The following is a 16,503-nucleotide window of genomic DNA, read 5'->3' on the forward strand; positions in this document are numbered from 1 at the left end:
AATAAACGATTGCCCAGTTGCCCACATTTTCTAGCTAAATTGTCTTAACCATATCTTGAAATGCTTGTCTGCCATTCTTTAATACACTATCAGGATTAATTCCCAGATGTCTTAAATGCCACTTTGCCTCATTCTTACCTCTAGAAGTTTAAGCCTCCCAGCCATCCATCATCTGTATTCTCATCCCCATCCTGCTCTGTTCATGCTTTAATTTGGGTCAATCTCCTACCCACCCTCCCATACTCTTCTACCATGCCCTCTGGAACTCCTGGTCCATCATTTAGCAAAGTCTCTTGCACACTCAGCCTGGTGTCTGACTGCTTCTTCATCTTCTTGCCCTGATCAAAACAGGCTTCCCCTGAGGATACCGATTCCTCTTTGCTCTCTCGCACAGCAGTCCATATTCCACTAATCACAAGCCAGGAGTGAGGTGCTGAGGTGGGTGCCCTCCTGTTGCCCACTTCAGCATCCAAATCATTTTTACTCCTTTCTCCAGAACCAACTCCTTTTGAAGTTCATATTCTCGGACCACACCATGGACAATCTTTGTTGCTGCTGTCATATTCTAAACCTTGTTGTCACCAAGGACCTTTACATCTTACTCAGTCTTCCTCGCCATTACTGTTCCCTCCTGGAAACTTCACTGTCCATTTTTCGGACCACCCAACACACTGAGCCTCTCAATTCCTTGTCTTTCTGGTTTCCAGCCTCTGAAATCTTGATTTCCAGCATGCTGTATTCTGATAAGCATTCTCATCTTTCTCTCCACTTACATAGCACCTCCACTCCCATAGAGTGATCTCCTGTTAAGACCACTAGTTTACTGACCCGTCTTTAAAGTCATTCAGCTGCAAACTCCCTTTAGTTCCATTGCTCCACAGAACTCTCCAGATAAAAACCCAGCCCTATCTAAACCCGACTCTGCCTTTTCTGTACTTGCCTAAGCAGCTGAATGTGCCTGGAGAAAAATAACATACCTGCTTGAGAGAGAAGTCCTTATCTTCCTGCCAGCTATTGGCTCACATCCTTTGCCCTCTTTCCTGTTAGTAGAGTAGAGATGTCCCTGTTTGCGTTGAAAGCAAATCCCTCTGCTGTTCAGGCTCCCCCAATTCCAGCCTTCTTAAGGGTCTCACTTCTGTAATGATTTTGTCAAATTCGATTGAATATCTCCTGTAAGCCTACAGGGCATAATACTAGTGTCCTGGGGAGGGGGAAGGGTAAGCTGGAACGAAGTGAGAGAGTGCCATGGACATGTATACACTACCAAATGTAAAATAGATAGCTAGTGGGAAGCAGCCGCATAGAGCAGGGAGATCAGCTCGGTGCTTTATGTCCACCTAGAGGGATGGGATAGGGAGGGTGGGAGGGAGACGCAAGAGGGAGGAGATATGGAGATATATGTATATGTATAGCTGATTCACTTTGTTATACAGCAGAAACTAACACACACTTGTAAAGCAATTATACTCCAGTAAAGATGTTAAAAAAAATAATAGTAGTGTCCATCTTTTGAAAAAAAACCTCCTTTTGATTGCAGGTACCTTTTGAGAAAACCGTTTTCTTCCTCTTCTATCTTTCACAGCAAATCTACTTAAAATAGTTATCTCCGTTTTCAGTCTTTCTTTGATCCATTCTTCCCATCCCACCTCTCTAGTAAAACTGCTTTTAGTAACATGATTTACATTGTGACACATCCTGGGGTTCTTTTGTTATTTTCATTTTATTCGGCTTCTCAAGGAACTTGAAATTGTTCTTTGGACACTGCTTCTCTTGGCTTTGGTGACACCATGGTTCACTGATTTTTTTTTTCCTTAACAAACTGGACCCTCAGTTCCCTTCACCTTTGCTTGTTGAATTATGAACTATAGACTTGAATGCATTGGCAAAGGAAAGCACAGCCCAGAAAAAGCTAAGCAACGTGAAGGATAGATATTAATGTTCTATTCAGGAGTCCCAGAGGCAAAAACAGAGAGCATGGGGGGTAGACAATGGCCAAAATGGATAAAACAACAGGTATTTTTCCACATCCAGTGTTGGTCCTAGACAACACTCCTGCCTTCAATATTGTATGCTTTCAAATCTGGTGATTTCCCCCAATAATCCTAACTTTCACAGCACTTCTTGAGAGGATTGGGATTCAGGTAGATTGGTTGAGAGTCTCTTACCATAATTTAAAAACCTAAATGAATAAAATTATATCAAAGTGAACCACAACTTGTTGGTGGAAAGAGAAAGGATAAGACAAAGTTAAGAAATATTCATATACATAATTTATGAGGTGTATTAGTTACCTATGGCTGTGTAACAAATTATTCCCACATTTAGCAGCTTAAAATAATATGCATTTAATATCTCATGCAGTTCTAAGGGCCAGGAACCTGGAAGCAGCTTACTGGGCGGTTCTGGTCAGGGTCTCTCAGAGGTTGCATGATCAGGACAGCCTTGAGGAGCTAGACAGAGGTCTAGTTTCAGAGGATTAGGAGGTGAACACTTGATGGAATGGAGAAAGTGAGTTTAGATTAGCTTTCACCACACTGTGCTCTGTGGGATACTTGCCTCCTGAGATGCTCCTTCCACTGAGGGTTCTGTGGTAAATAAGGGTGGAGAACAGCTCAGAACTCACCCCACCTGATAGAAATGTGCCTCGGGAAGGTTCTGTGGCAAGTCCTGAGGCCGAGAACCCATTTGACTTGGTTAATCCACCATTTCCTTTTTGACTAAGGAAGCTTTGTTTATTTTTATGATGCACTTTTTTTTTTGCTACCTCAGGTATCTTTTTCTAAAACTTAGATTTGATCATGTCCCCTCATTCATGACAGCAATAGTGTCCCAAGTGGGGGTTTAGGAGGAAAATATTACAACTTAGACTTTCATCCTTTTAAAACCTTTGTGGTATTTTTAGTATATGTAACATTTAGCATAGTAAATGAATATATAATTTATTAGTAAATATATAGGTATTCAGGGTGTACACACCACAGTTTTTACTGAGAGGGTCTACAGGTGTGCAGAACAAAGTCTATCCTCCTTAGAATTTAGATGAAGCTCCATGAATCTGAGCATCAAGGCTTTTCTTTAGATTTTTCCCACCATCTACTTCTCCCTCCAAGCCATGCCAGTGTGCTTACCCCTCCTACAACATGACAGAGACTTTTAAAAAAATATCTTTATATTTTCTAGGATGTTATTTTTAGCTGAAATATATGTTTTTTAATCCTTTTTAAAAAAAATTTTTAAGAATTTATTTGAGCAAAAATTGATTCAAATGAGGCCACATTCAACCAGAAGTAGTCAGGAGTGCTCCACGGGCAGGAGCAGGGGAAGGATTTTTATAAAGAAGATGCAGGAGCAAAGCAAGGAGATGATTGGATTGGCTTTAGCTGAAGCACCAAGATTCTAGTCCTGTTCATTGTCTTTGAGGTTTTGTTATCTACCTATAAATGGGACTGGATCCCGAATTCTTCTAGTTTCCTCAAATATCTGGCTACGACTCTCCAAACCACATTTCCAATTTTCTCCTACTCTTCTGATTTGGAATCACTGTAACAAAGACTGACCCAGAAACTCACTGGGAGGGACTGTACCGGGTCCTCCTCAGTCACCAGATGGCAGCCACGCCTCAGGGCCCACATCTCCCGATTAAAAAGGGCTTCTCCAGACTCAGACCTGCCCACCCGCTGGAGCTCTAAAAGCCTATTTGTTTGTGAGGGCCCATCTCAAGGATCCCTTCAGCCCTGAGGCTTCCCTCCATTCAATGCTCACAGCACATCTGCATCTGAGTAATAAAGATCCACAGTCTTTTATGTGTAGTTCTGAAAGCTCTCAAGATGGAGAGTTTTGAAAACTCATTTGGTGAGAAATCTGACTTGAACCAACATGAGACTATGCATGTTTTTTTTTTAATCCCTCTAAATGTGTCTATTCATCCATTTTGCTGCAGAATATTAAGTGATTAAGGGCTGCCACTCCAGACCTCATTAGGTATAGACACTATATTTCTTTTATAAAACTTAAAATATTCAGGATTCCAAGACAAATCTATCTGGTCCCAAGTATTTAGGATAAGGAGGCTGTAAAATCTTATAATTGATGGTGATTAGCCATAATAAATGATTTCATACATATTATATCACTGCTTCCAACAGCAGGCCTGCAAGGTAAACAGGTGGCCCGCTTTACAGAAGAGGCAGCTCAGCCTCGGGCTCCCTGACGTTCTCGAGGCTGTGGTCCCAGAGGCCGGCAGGACCAGATGTCAGATCCAGATCTCCTGGCTCCAGATTTTCCCTCTGTGCCACAAACCCCGTTGTATAGTGTTTGTCTCATAAATGTTAAGTCCTTTGTAAGCAGGACTTAACTCTGAGATGGAATCCATGGTTGGCATTGCCCATAGCATAGTCTTTAAACAAGTCCTTCGTGAAAAGTAGAATTTATACCAAAGCAATACTTTAAAGGCTTTGGGGACAGATTAATCTCTGTTCCGGTTGCAGATCTGCTATTTATAGTCTTACTTACTTTGGACAAGTCACATAGGCTCTCTGTGCTTTGGTTTTCTAGTTGTAAAAATGGAGGAAACAATAAAAATCTTTAGAAAGGGAGATTATAACCATCGAATGTGAAAATACACATGAAGCGCACTTAACATTCATTCACAAATTGTTATTATAAGAGGAAAGTGCCCTCATTGATACATTTAACAGATAAAAATTGGATTCATAAAAAAGGAAGACTGAATCTATGTATAATACTGTTCCTGCAAAAAGATTCACTAATCTGTGACAACAAGCTCTTCACTTTGTCCATTTAACATTTTGCTTGTTGTTGGTGACATGGCCTGATTGAGAGTCTTCATGGATAGCCCAGGAATGAACATCTTTGTTCTTAAAGGTCTTAAGGTGGAGTGATCTTCATTTCTTCACATGTTCCCCACTCTCTCATTTCTTCTCTTACCTGCTTTCTCAGCCCCCCACCCACCCCAAACCTAAATGACTTCTTGAACTTGTGGAGAAATTTAAAAGAAAGAGGAAAGTAAGGATAAAAGGAAAGCAAAACTGAGAAGGAATCCAGTTTGGAGAATCAGCAGGCACAGCCTTTCCCGTCTGCTAGGAGTCAGCTTGCAGCCCCCTCGCTCCACTCCACCTGAGGACCCGCAGTTTACTTAGCTTTGCTGAAGACACAGCGCCAGTATGCATTTTAAGGATACAGACTGGATGGAACTACCACTGTTTTTATTTTTACTGTGTTAATTTAAAACTGGCATAGGCCTGGCACTTTATTCAGCTTAGGAGATGGAAAATCATACTATTTTTTAGTCTTTCTCAATTCTGTTTTAGTCCCCAGTGTCTGGGGTACATGGGTCCTCAGCGCGTGAGAGGCATTTCTGGATTCGTGGTTTACTTCATCCCCAACAATACGAAATGATGCTCTCTTGCCCTCACCCTCAGCTCGCGCTCCCTCCAGAGCCCACAGCAGCGTGCTCTCTTTGTCTTGTGCCAAACCTTCTTCACTGCCTTTTGTTTTCCTCTTTGCTCAGTGCATCCTGCCACAGTTGGTGGTGGTGGGGGAAGTGGGGAGACAGAGAGAGAGAGAGAGAGAGAGGGAGGATAAGTGAGTGAGAAAACTCAGGCTGTTGTGACTTACCAAGGATTTTTGTCCAAGATGAAAGTATCAAAGTGTACCAGATAGAAATAGAAAATGGTGCTTTAAGTAGGAACATATGCTTTACTTTAGAAAAGTAAAAATTGCAGAGGATTATCTTCTTCTATTGTGCTCTCTCTCCTGCTCCTTATTTTTAGATGGAGGAAACGCACACAAAAAGCCAGTATGGGATCCACTTCTCACTGTTTTATACACTGTATTTCTTATCTAATACATGGAAAATTAAGAATCCCAAAACAAATCTGGCCCCAAGTCTGTAGGAAGAGTACCTTCACTGCTACCCTCTGCTCTGGACTTGATGATTCTTCTTGCTTCCTAGTTGGTCTCCCTCCTTCCAACCTTGCTGCCTGCCCTTCAGGGGGCAAATCAAACTACTCCTCTGCTCAAGGCCCTCAAATGGGTCAGAGCCACGGTCCTCTCAGAGGCCCACAGAGCCCTCTGTGAACAGCCCCTGCCCCTTTGATGTCACCCTACTGGTTTCCTTGCTGTCCCCTGAACAGGCCTGGGATGTACAGCACTCCTGTCTCAGGGCCTTTGCACTTGCTCTTTCCTCTGTTATGCTTTTCCTCCAAATAACTGAAGTCTAGCTCCCTCATATGGGTCAGTGTTTTCTTGCACCTCCCTCCAATATTCCCTTACCCTTTCTCCTTAGCAGTTAAAGATTATCTGGGGGGTGAAAGTGATTTTTTTTTTACTCTTTGGACATCAGGGAAACTTTCCTTGAATATCTTTGGCCTCTACTCTGGAATTATTGCCTCTTAGAAGCTTTAAGTGGTAATCTCATTCCTATTTAAGAATCAGCATTGGAGTATAGATACCATGAACTCATAGCTCAAGGTTAAAAGTAAAATGAATATATATATATATATATATATATATATATATATATATATATATGTGTATATATATATATATATATATGTGTATATATATATATATATATATATATATATTTGTTGTTTCAAAAGTCTATTCTAGGATCCTTCTCAGTTATTCTGCATCCCAGTGTTCAGGTGAGACCCATTTGTAACCTCTTCTCATCCATCCAACAGGGTGGACTCAGCGCCCAAGCTTTTGTTCGTGTGGAACTGGAGGATGTGAATGATAATGAACCCGTGTTTAACCCGTCAACCTATGTGACGAGCATTAGCGGCCAGACCCAGCCAGGCACTGAGATCATCAATGTTCTTGCCTCAGACAGGGATTCCGGGATGTATGGAACAGTGGCTTACGAACTTGTCCTCGGAGACCTGTCATTCCTTTTCACCATCGACTCCACCACAGGTATGTGAGCTTGGAATCAACAGCTTCTGCATAAGAGCCAGAAAATTCGCTGAAGTGGTTTTTCCTTGGCAGGGGTGTTGCAGGACTCATTTCACCTTCCATAAGGCAGCAAGGCATGCTGAAAAGAGCCGGTCTTTGTAGGTTAGGACTGGATCTGATTCCCAGCTTTGCCTCCTCTTGTTCTTATGACCTTCATTGGCCTCAGTCTCCTTACCTTAGAAGTAGTGCTAATAATCCCTATGTTGCAAAGTTTTTGTGAGGATTAAAGGCAGTAAATTATGAAAGATGCTGGCTAGTAGTATTTATTTTGCAAATGTCCCCCACATTTGTATGATCATCTAAGGATGACTTGCATCATTTCAACATACAAATACACCCTACTAGTGTAAAGAGCATTGTACGGACGTCCAAAGAAATCCCTTTCGGTACTAGGTCTGGCATTCCCTTAATCTCTTCGGGACTTAGTTTCCTTGTTTTTGAAATGATACCTAAAGCTCCTTTTAGTTCTCTAATGTGGTAATTGTGTATCTGCCAAAAAAGTCCAATGGGCAAACAATCTTTCAGAAATAATCAATATTTAAGAGGTTACTTCCTCTTCCTATTAGTTTGTTGTTAACAAAAAAAAAGTTTGAAATACTTGGTTACCATATTTGGTTACAATATTTGGTATTTTATAACCAACATTTGGTTATAAAATTTCAAGTGTATAATATTACATTATAATCCTATGGAGATATTACAGATATTTTGCCCAAAAATGAGGCTGCAAAGAAAAAGAAAAAAAAATTTTTCTTTTGCTTTTTTACTTTTACAAAATATTTTATTTTATTTATTGTAGTAAGAACATTTAACCCGACATCTGCCCTTTGACACATATATCTGTGTACAGTACATTATCGGTGACAAGAGGTACAATGTTGTACAGCAGATCTAGGGTTTATTATTCATCTTGCTTAACTGAAACTTTATGCTCATTGATTAGCAACTTGCCATTTCTCCCTCCTCGCTGGCCCCTGGCAACCAGCTTTCAACTCTTGGATCCTATGAACTTGCCTATTTTAGATCTTTCATATGAGTGAAATATGTAGTATCTGTCCTTCTGTAGCCGGCTTATTTCACTTAATATCATGTCCTCCAGCTTCATCCATATTGTCCTGTGTTGCAGAAAGTCCTTCTTTTTTTCAAGGCTGAATAATATTCTATTGTAGGTATATGCCACATCTTCTTTTTACATCCATCTGTTGATAGACATTTAGGTTATTTCCGCAACCTGGTAATTGTGAATAGTGCTTCATTGAGCATGGGAGTGCAGAGATCTCCTCAAGATTATATTTCTTCTTAAAACACCTGCTCTGAGCATGGTTGGAACATGTTTCTGGTCTGATGATGATGATGTCAGGTGCTACACTAGGCAGTTTCTGTACATTGTCTCATTGGATCTGTACAACATCCTTTGCAACGACGACATTCATTAGCAACAAGCAATAATTGACATGGAATCCGATCTACCGAGTTAGTTTGCCCTCTCAACGAGCCCCATTAGGTAAAGAGTCATTGCTTCTTGCCTGGTAAGTGTACTTTGCCTGGCATGTATGACTGGCCAGGGGATTAGTTGTTTACAGTGGCAGTCTTTATAAAGCAAAACTTTCCTTGTTCAAAATAATCCACTGATGTGGCCCTTTTAACATTTCAAAGATCAGAAGAAAATACTTTTATAAGAAATTAGTCTACTTATCTTGGCTTTTTCAAAATTTATGTAAACTGAGGACCTTAGCTATTTAAATGGTCAGGCCCTCCAGGGCACTAGCATTGCCAAAAATATATAAGTCAGCCAGTAATCAGGGCACAGGATCTAAAAGCATTTAGCAGATTGTTTTTAAAAGACATCAACACACTCATCCTCAAGTTTCCCCTGGATGATCTTGAAGAATGAGCTATACTGTATCGTGTTTTTAGGAGATATTTCTGTTGTTGTGCTGGCTTCAGTCAGTCACAGGCTTCCACTCCTGGCACGGGCATTAGACAAATGCCATTGTTAGCCAGGGAGAACACTTTAAGTAGGTTATTATCTAGGGAAGTATCATGGTATTTTTTTAAAGCAAAGACCAGCTCGTAATGGAAGTAACGTTGGGTTATTATTGTTGGCAATTTCGATGTTGCTGCATTTAGGGTGAAAATGTTCTCAGTCTTACAGTGCTGAGAATGTGGTTGCACCTAATCACAACTCATGAGAAAGTCATAAGAGCCAGTAATGCTTTACTTTAACCTTTAGAAGAGAATGAAACAGTATCATGGTTAACTATGGGAAAAAGTTGCCTAGTGAACAGGTAGCCTCCAGTTTGAACAGTTGAGTTGTTCATCTGTTGGTTGACTACAACTATGGACACATTTTCTATTTTGTACATAATAGTTAGGCCTCGAGGCCATGCCATAAAACTCAGTTTAACTGTTGATGTTCTCAAAGAATAGAACAAGGAGCTGTATTGAAATATGGTTTTCGTCTTCTGGATCTGTGTCTTTGTTGAACCTATAAAAGGCTGGGCTGTCTTGCTTTCCCTATAAAGGCCTGTGTCTACAGAGCCTGCCAGTGTAAACATAGTCTCAAGAAATTGCCTCTGTCAATAAATATATGTGGAATAAATGAATAAATGACCTTTAGAAATAATTGGAAAGTGATTTAAATCCTTATTACATCCTCTTAAGGAATTACAAGGCAGTATCATTGATAACACAGAGCAAGCCTTCATTTAAAATCCTCTTTCCCCATTGCAGCATGGCGGGGACACTAGGGCCTACCCCCACTTTCCCCAGAATTCTCCCAAATTCCCTCTCCAGCGTAACTGTGCCAGCTCTTTTCTAGGTATACAAACTAAATACACACACACACACACATGCATATAGTTGTACATAGTTATATAGTAGAGGAGAAGATTGAGAATTGATAGCCAATTTATACATTATCACTTCTTAAATACTCTAAAATTCTCTCTTAGAGACATTCATTCATTTTCTCATTGGTTCCTTCGTGTTTTCATTTTGAGGCTTCCTATATCAGACATGCTATTTTATAAGCTTACATACTTTGTGTTATAGCCTCAAGTGTTCATGAAGACGAGATTTTCCATTGATCTGTTTGTGCCACAACCAAGACTCGTGCATTAAAAATAGAGCTTTTGGACTTACTGTGTTCATCTGGGAAGAAAAATGTTTTGGAGAAAACTGGAGGGTGTGTGGCGATGTCCTAGTTGTTTTCTCTTGTGGGTTTATCTTCCTGTTCTGTTTCTGTCTTTCTAACTGTGTTGTTGGTTCAAAGAACATTTTTGTATAATGGGTTTTGGCACCAGGAGAGAGAGATTGACTTAAGCCTTTGTTTCTGTTATTCTCAGTTAGTGGGTTCTTTCGATGTGGGCATGAGGCAGACCACACTGTTTTGAGTTTTAAAAGGAGGAAACACAAGAAGCTTATTTATTAATAGCTCTTTTTCATGTATTTTTAATCCTATTTTTTGAACTACAGGTTGATTTTTTTTCTACATTGTCTGAAGTGGTCTCTTTAGTAAATAAAAGGAGCAGTTTTTAGCTTTTGTGTTGTCCTATTTATTTAGTAATTTTACTCTGCAACAAACATTACTTCTAATTCAGATTATTTTAAGGTGACAGGTTTCAAGCATTTGTGTGGGTCATTTATTATTGCCCAGTTACCTCTTTTTCTAGGGCTACCTGTGGTTAAATTTTTGTGATTTATCTCATGTTAATGATATACAGAAAAGTTAAAAGTTCTGAAAAGAGAGGCAGAAAATGGAAGCAAGTTCATTGTTTCCACAGATATGAACCAAGCAGTGTTCTCGGTGTTTGGGATACATCAGTGTATAAGACAGACAAAAATTCCTGCTCGCTCTCATATATCTGACAATAGACCTTATGTTGCCTCGCCTATTGCCTGTTCTGGGTTTAGTTGTGCTGCACATAAAAGCCAGGTTGAATACCATGGAAAAACAAGAAATTAAAAGGGCAACTGAATGAGTTAAACCAGCCCTGCCTCTGTGATTAGTTATAATCTCTTGTTTGTGAAGAGTGTGTGGATTTTAACAGGGATTGTAAGTAATGTAGCACAAAGTCTGTTTTTATCTCAAGGGCAGATTCTTTTCTAATGTTAGTTTTACACTCAGTATTCATACCTTGTAATGATTCTCATAATTTTTCATGATTGTCACTATCCTACATTCAGAGCATTCTGATATATAGTTAACAAATTAATACCACACCTTATTTCATATGGGATGTGAGCTTGCTCATGCCCCCCAAAAATGACTTTCTTTCATTTGCAAGACAGAGACTAAAATTAATCATGAGCACCTAATCAGTGTATGTCACTTTCGTGGGAAACAAAAGCATGTTAGAGGGTTTTCTCATTAGTTTTTCCAGTATAAGATCACAGACTCTTGGAGATGGGAGGGACCTTACAGATCAGCTCCCTCATTTAGTGGAGGAAGAAATTGAGGCAGAAAGGGATTTAGTGACTTCCCTAAAGGTACACAGTTGGTAAATGGCATAATTGGACTTGAACCCCATCTTAGACCTGTGATCTGTCCTTATACTGTTCCATCTCAGACGATACTTTTTGACATCTTTTCCATATATTGCCTATTTGAGCCTTACATCAATGTATGACATAAGCAAGGCAGATGTTTTTATGCCCATTGTAAATTAAGAGCCTGAAAACCCTAAGAGACTTAGTGATTTGCTCAAGGAGTTAGTAGTACTCCTGACACTTTTACTTCTCGAACTTCCATTTCAAAGCTCTTTCCATGGGACTTCCCTGGTGGCACAATGGTTAAGAATCTGCCTGCCAATGCAGGGGACACAGGTTCGAGCCCTGGTCAGGGAAGATCCCACATGCCAAGGAGCGGCTAAGCCCGTTTGCCACAACTACTGAGCCCACGTGCCACAACTACTGAAGCCCATGTGCCTAGAGCCCATGCTCCACAACAAGAGAAGCCACCACGATGAGAAGCCCGCACACCACAAGAAAGAGTAGCCCCCTCTTGCTGCAACTAGAGAAAGCCCATGCACAGCAACAAAGACCCAACACAGCCAAAAATAAATTATATATATATATATATAAACTCTTCCCATGATTATGGTTTAAAAAAAAACTAAAGACAAAGCTAAGATAAATGTAAGTTCCATTGATTCAACTAAATAAGATAGAAATGATCTCTCATTGTGACTTCCTATATAAGCCTATTTGAGATAATAATTATCTGTTGATTTATTTACTCTTTTCAGTTGAATAAATAGAATTCAGTGGAAAATCTTCCAAAATAGGTACATTTTTCTTAAGAACTGTTTTAGTTGTCAGTATGAGATAGACAAATTCAAAATATTCATCCTACTCCTTTCAGCCAATGCAGCTTAGTTACCCAGATTTGTGTGGAAAATAGAGTATAATATCATCTATTTGGTGAATAAGCTTCTATATTCTCACAAAACGAATATAGGAAAGACACCATAAATATCAATAATCATAAGAAATTTATATTGATATCCCATAGTTTTTGGTCTGTCTCTGTTTTTGAGAAAATTACAGACTCCATGTTTGGTGGAGGTCATGATTTTGTGCTTATTTTTGTTCTTTTTAAAAAAAAATTTTTTTTGGTTGTGTTGGGTCTTTGTTGCTGTGCTCAGGCTTTCTCTAGTTGCAGCAAGCGTGGGCTACTCTTCATTGTGGTGCGCGGGCTTCTCATTGTGGTGGCTTCTCTTGTTGAGGAACACGGGCTCTAGGCATGTGGGCTTCAGTAGTTGTAGCACTCAGGCTCAGTAGTTGTGGCTTGATGGCTCTAGAGCACAGGTTCAGTAGGTAGTTGTGGTGCATGGGCTTAGTTGCTCCACAGCATGTGGGCTCTTCCCAGACCAGGGATTGAACCCGTGTCCCCTGCATAGGCACGCAGATTCTTAACCACTGCACCACCAGGGAAGTCCCTTATTTTTGTTCTTAACTATCCCATAGCTTTCAGTTTTAGTAATGACCTATAGGTTATTTTCTAACTATGAAGTACTACTTTGGTGAAGAGTATCCCATCTTTTCCAGGAAGCTTGATTCTAAACGTATTGCTTAATTAGTAGAAGAACATGATTTTATTTGTATATCAGATTTAAGAGAAGACCTTTGTCTTTAAGTTCTTTTATTAATCTATCAATTAAAAAAATTCATTCCAGCAATTTCCTCTATTTAAATAAGTGACAAGATAAATAGCATAGACAAATATGATTGCACATTATAATTAGTATGTATAAATCTAAGCACTACAGTAACTAAAAGTTAAAATAAGTAGTGCTCTGTAAGTGAATCAACATCTATTTTTTAAAGTTAAAATTGATCCCCTGAACTGGTGGTTTATGATAATTTGCAAGTGTCATGAAAAAAATGAAAGCCAAATAATCACTGTACTTTAAAGCCTTAAAATATAATGTCATAAGTCTTAAGCTGGCTAATATACAGGGAAAGAGAGCTATTGATTTTACTTACTGTCTTATTATTTATTTTATATATATATATCATATGTAATATATATATTTTTTAAAGCTACATTTTCTGGCCCATCAGCTTTTAGTAGACAGCTTAGTCTATTTAAGCATGTTGAATTCAAGTAAGTGAGTTTTCTAGCTCCCCTTTATACTTGAATGTTTTTAGAAGTGAATGTTTTGAAATATTCCACATATAGAAGGGTACACTTAATCTTAATACTCTCCTCTTCTAAGTGGTGACTGTTCATTCAAAGAAACTTACTAGCTTCTTACTGGTCTCTAGTTGAAACTGTTTCACTGCACAAAGTTGGCTTTGCAAGCCAAAAAGGTAGTCCTTGGCTCAGAGGAGCCTAGTAAAATTCATACATATAGGCATGAGATGGAACTCGTTCAACTATAGAAAGACAGATTTGGTTATCTCACCTCCCTGCCTAAAATCTTTCGATGACTTTCCATGGCTCTTTGGCCGGAGGCCAAATCCTTGTTATGGTCTCCCAGGCCCTTCATGACCTGCCCTCCTTTCCCCTGTGGCCTGAGCTCCAGTAATTCTCTTTCATCTTTGTGCTCATTCCTTACACCAACTATCTCTTCCCCTTCTCTTCCTCCTCCCCTTTCTTCCTCCTTCTCCTCCTTGCCCTGAGCCCACCGTGCTTCCCTCCATAGGCACGTCATGTATTTGCCCTTCTGCACAGGACATTGGATGGCTCTCTATCCTCTTCTCTTCCCACACTCACATATTCACCTAGATAACGGCCTAACTCATCCTTCAGAGCTCAGGTTATAGGTCACTTTTTCATGGAGATGCTTTCTGATGATTCCCTCCCCAAGCACATTATATCAGGTCCCAGTTTATATTCTAACACAGCTTCTCTTTATATTATATTTTTTGATTATATGATTAATGTCTGTGCCCTGCAGACACTGTCTATTTTGCTCCCTACTGCCTTTCCAGTTACTAGCACATTTCCTGGAATGTAGATGGTACACAATAAATGGTCGTTGATATAAAAAAGGAAAGAATGAGATGGAGCTGTTGCCACAAGAAAGCTTGCAGTCCAGCTGAGTCAACAATAATAGCGCATATAATATACAGACAAGAGATCAGTGGGTGCCGGAGCTGGGGGTGGAGTGGGGCAGGTGACATGGGTGAAGGGGGTTAAAAGGTACAAACTTCCAGGTATAAGATAATAAATCCTGGGGATTTATGTACAGCATGGTGACTGTAGTTAACAATATTATATTGTATATTTGAAAGTTGCTAACAGAGTAAATCATAAAAGTTCTCATCACAAGGGAAAAAATTATAAATATGTGTGGTGATGGATGTTAACTAAATTTATTCTCGTAATCAGTTCACAATACAAACATATATCAAATTACCATGTTGTACATCTAAAACTAATACAATAGTATATAGTCAATTATATCTCAATAATAAATAAATTAAAAAATCATATTATCAAATTACTTTTTTTTTTTTTTTGCGGTATGTGGGCCTCTCACTGTTGTGGCCCCTCCCATTGCAGAGCACAGGCTCCGGACGTGCAGGCTCAATGGCCATGGCTCATGGGCCAGCCACTTCACGGCATATAGGAATCTTCCCAGACCGGGGCACGAACCTGTGTCCCCTGCAACGGCAGGCGGACTCTCAACCACTGCACCACCAGGGAAGCCCCAAAATTACAATAGCTTTTAAAGTTTAATACTGGAAAAGAAATAGATACTCAGTCCAGACCAGAGTACAGAAAGCTATGGAAACATATGTGGAAATATAGGGGAAAAAAAATATATATATATATATAGAAGAAGGCCAGAGACTCAATAATTACATTCTGAAGGTCAAGTATTGAGAGTATGGTGACACACTGTAGTATAGTTATTTGACCAAAAGAAGCCCAGCTGTCTGGCTCCTAAGAATCTTCAGCAGATGGCATTCCATACTTAAATTATTTTATCTTCAGACTTACATTAAGCAAGCTCTTTCTTTTGATGTATCAAACTGAATGCCAATTACCAGGTTATAGTGAAAAACTGTAACTGTCACAGGAACTGAATTCTTAAGGCTTTGTGTCCAGTTTGCCTTCTCCGCTCAGGCACACTATGGAGAAAGCCAAATCAGTCTGGGAAAGTTTACAGAGAAACGTTGATTTTTAAAGAAGGGAATGAGATAATGTTAATGTTTAATGGTACCAGATTAAAATAACTGGAGGGATCTTCTCCATAATAAAGATGGTCTCGCCAGTAGAACAGAACTGTGAAGGCCTGCTGACTCACACTGCTCTGCATTACTCTGCTGTTCACTGGGAGGGAAATACCTGAAGGCTGTTCCCACTTCTCCTTTACAGCCTGGGCCTGAATTTGTGTGCCTAACATTTACCCCTCTTTTGCCTACCTTTTCTGGACTTGTCATCAACCCTCTGGGTTAGAATTTTTTTTTTTTTTTTTTTTTTTTGCAATACGCGGGCCTCTCGCTGTTGTGGCCTCTCCCACTGCGGAGCACAGGCTCCGGACGTGCAGGCTCAGTGGCCATGGCTCACGGGCCCAGCCGCTCCGCTGCATGTGGGATCTTCCCGGACCGGGGCACAAACCCGTGTCCCCTACATCGGCAGGCGGGCTCTCAACCACTGCGCCACCAGGGAAGCCCTGGGTTAGAACATTTTAAAAGATACATTTCAGATACAATCAAGTGTGTAAGCCATAGACTCCCACTGTCTCATGTCTCATTAAGGTGACTTTGCATATTTCTCCTCTGAAACAGAAATTCTAAGAGTAAACTCCATGCATTGATGACATGATGACCACAGGGAGCGCAGACCTTCAGAAGAGAACTTGGGAGAATCTAGAGTAGTCAGGGAACTTGAGCTGAACCTCACAGGAGGGCTCAGATTTGGATAAGCAAGCGGGGGAAGAACGATAGTGATTCAGGAGAAGTGAAGAATATAAATGAAGATGTGGAGAGGGAGATTAGTAAGCATTTGTAACAAGAAATGAAAATGGAAGTTAGGGCTGAGTCACTAAGATATATACCAGAGGGATC

General features: G+C 40.0%; 1 protein-coding gene across 1 annotated transcript in view; it reads left to right on the forward strand.

Moving 5' to 3' along the window:
• DCHS2 (dachsous cadherin-related 2) overlaps positions 1 to 16,503 on the forward strand; it is a gene marked incomplete at both ends in the record, with an annotated part of 301,321 nt that overhangs the window by 152,009 nt on the left and 132,809 nt on the right. Inside the window, one exon of the mRNA XM_082633895.1 lies at positions 6,708 to 6,939. Within this exon, the coding sequence (XP_082490021.1) occupies positions 6,708 to 6,939 (232 nt within the window). The remainder of the gene's footprint in view (positions 1 to 6,707; positions 6,940 to 16,503) is intronic.

The sequence above is a fragment of the Mesoplodon mirus genome (genome assembly GCF_964341445.2).
Source record: "Mesoplodon mirus genome assembly, chromosome: 2".
NCBI lineage: Eukaryota > Metazoa > Chordata > Mammalia > Artiodactyla > Ziphiidae > Mesoplodon > Mesoplodon mirus.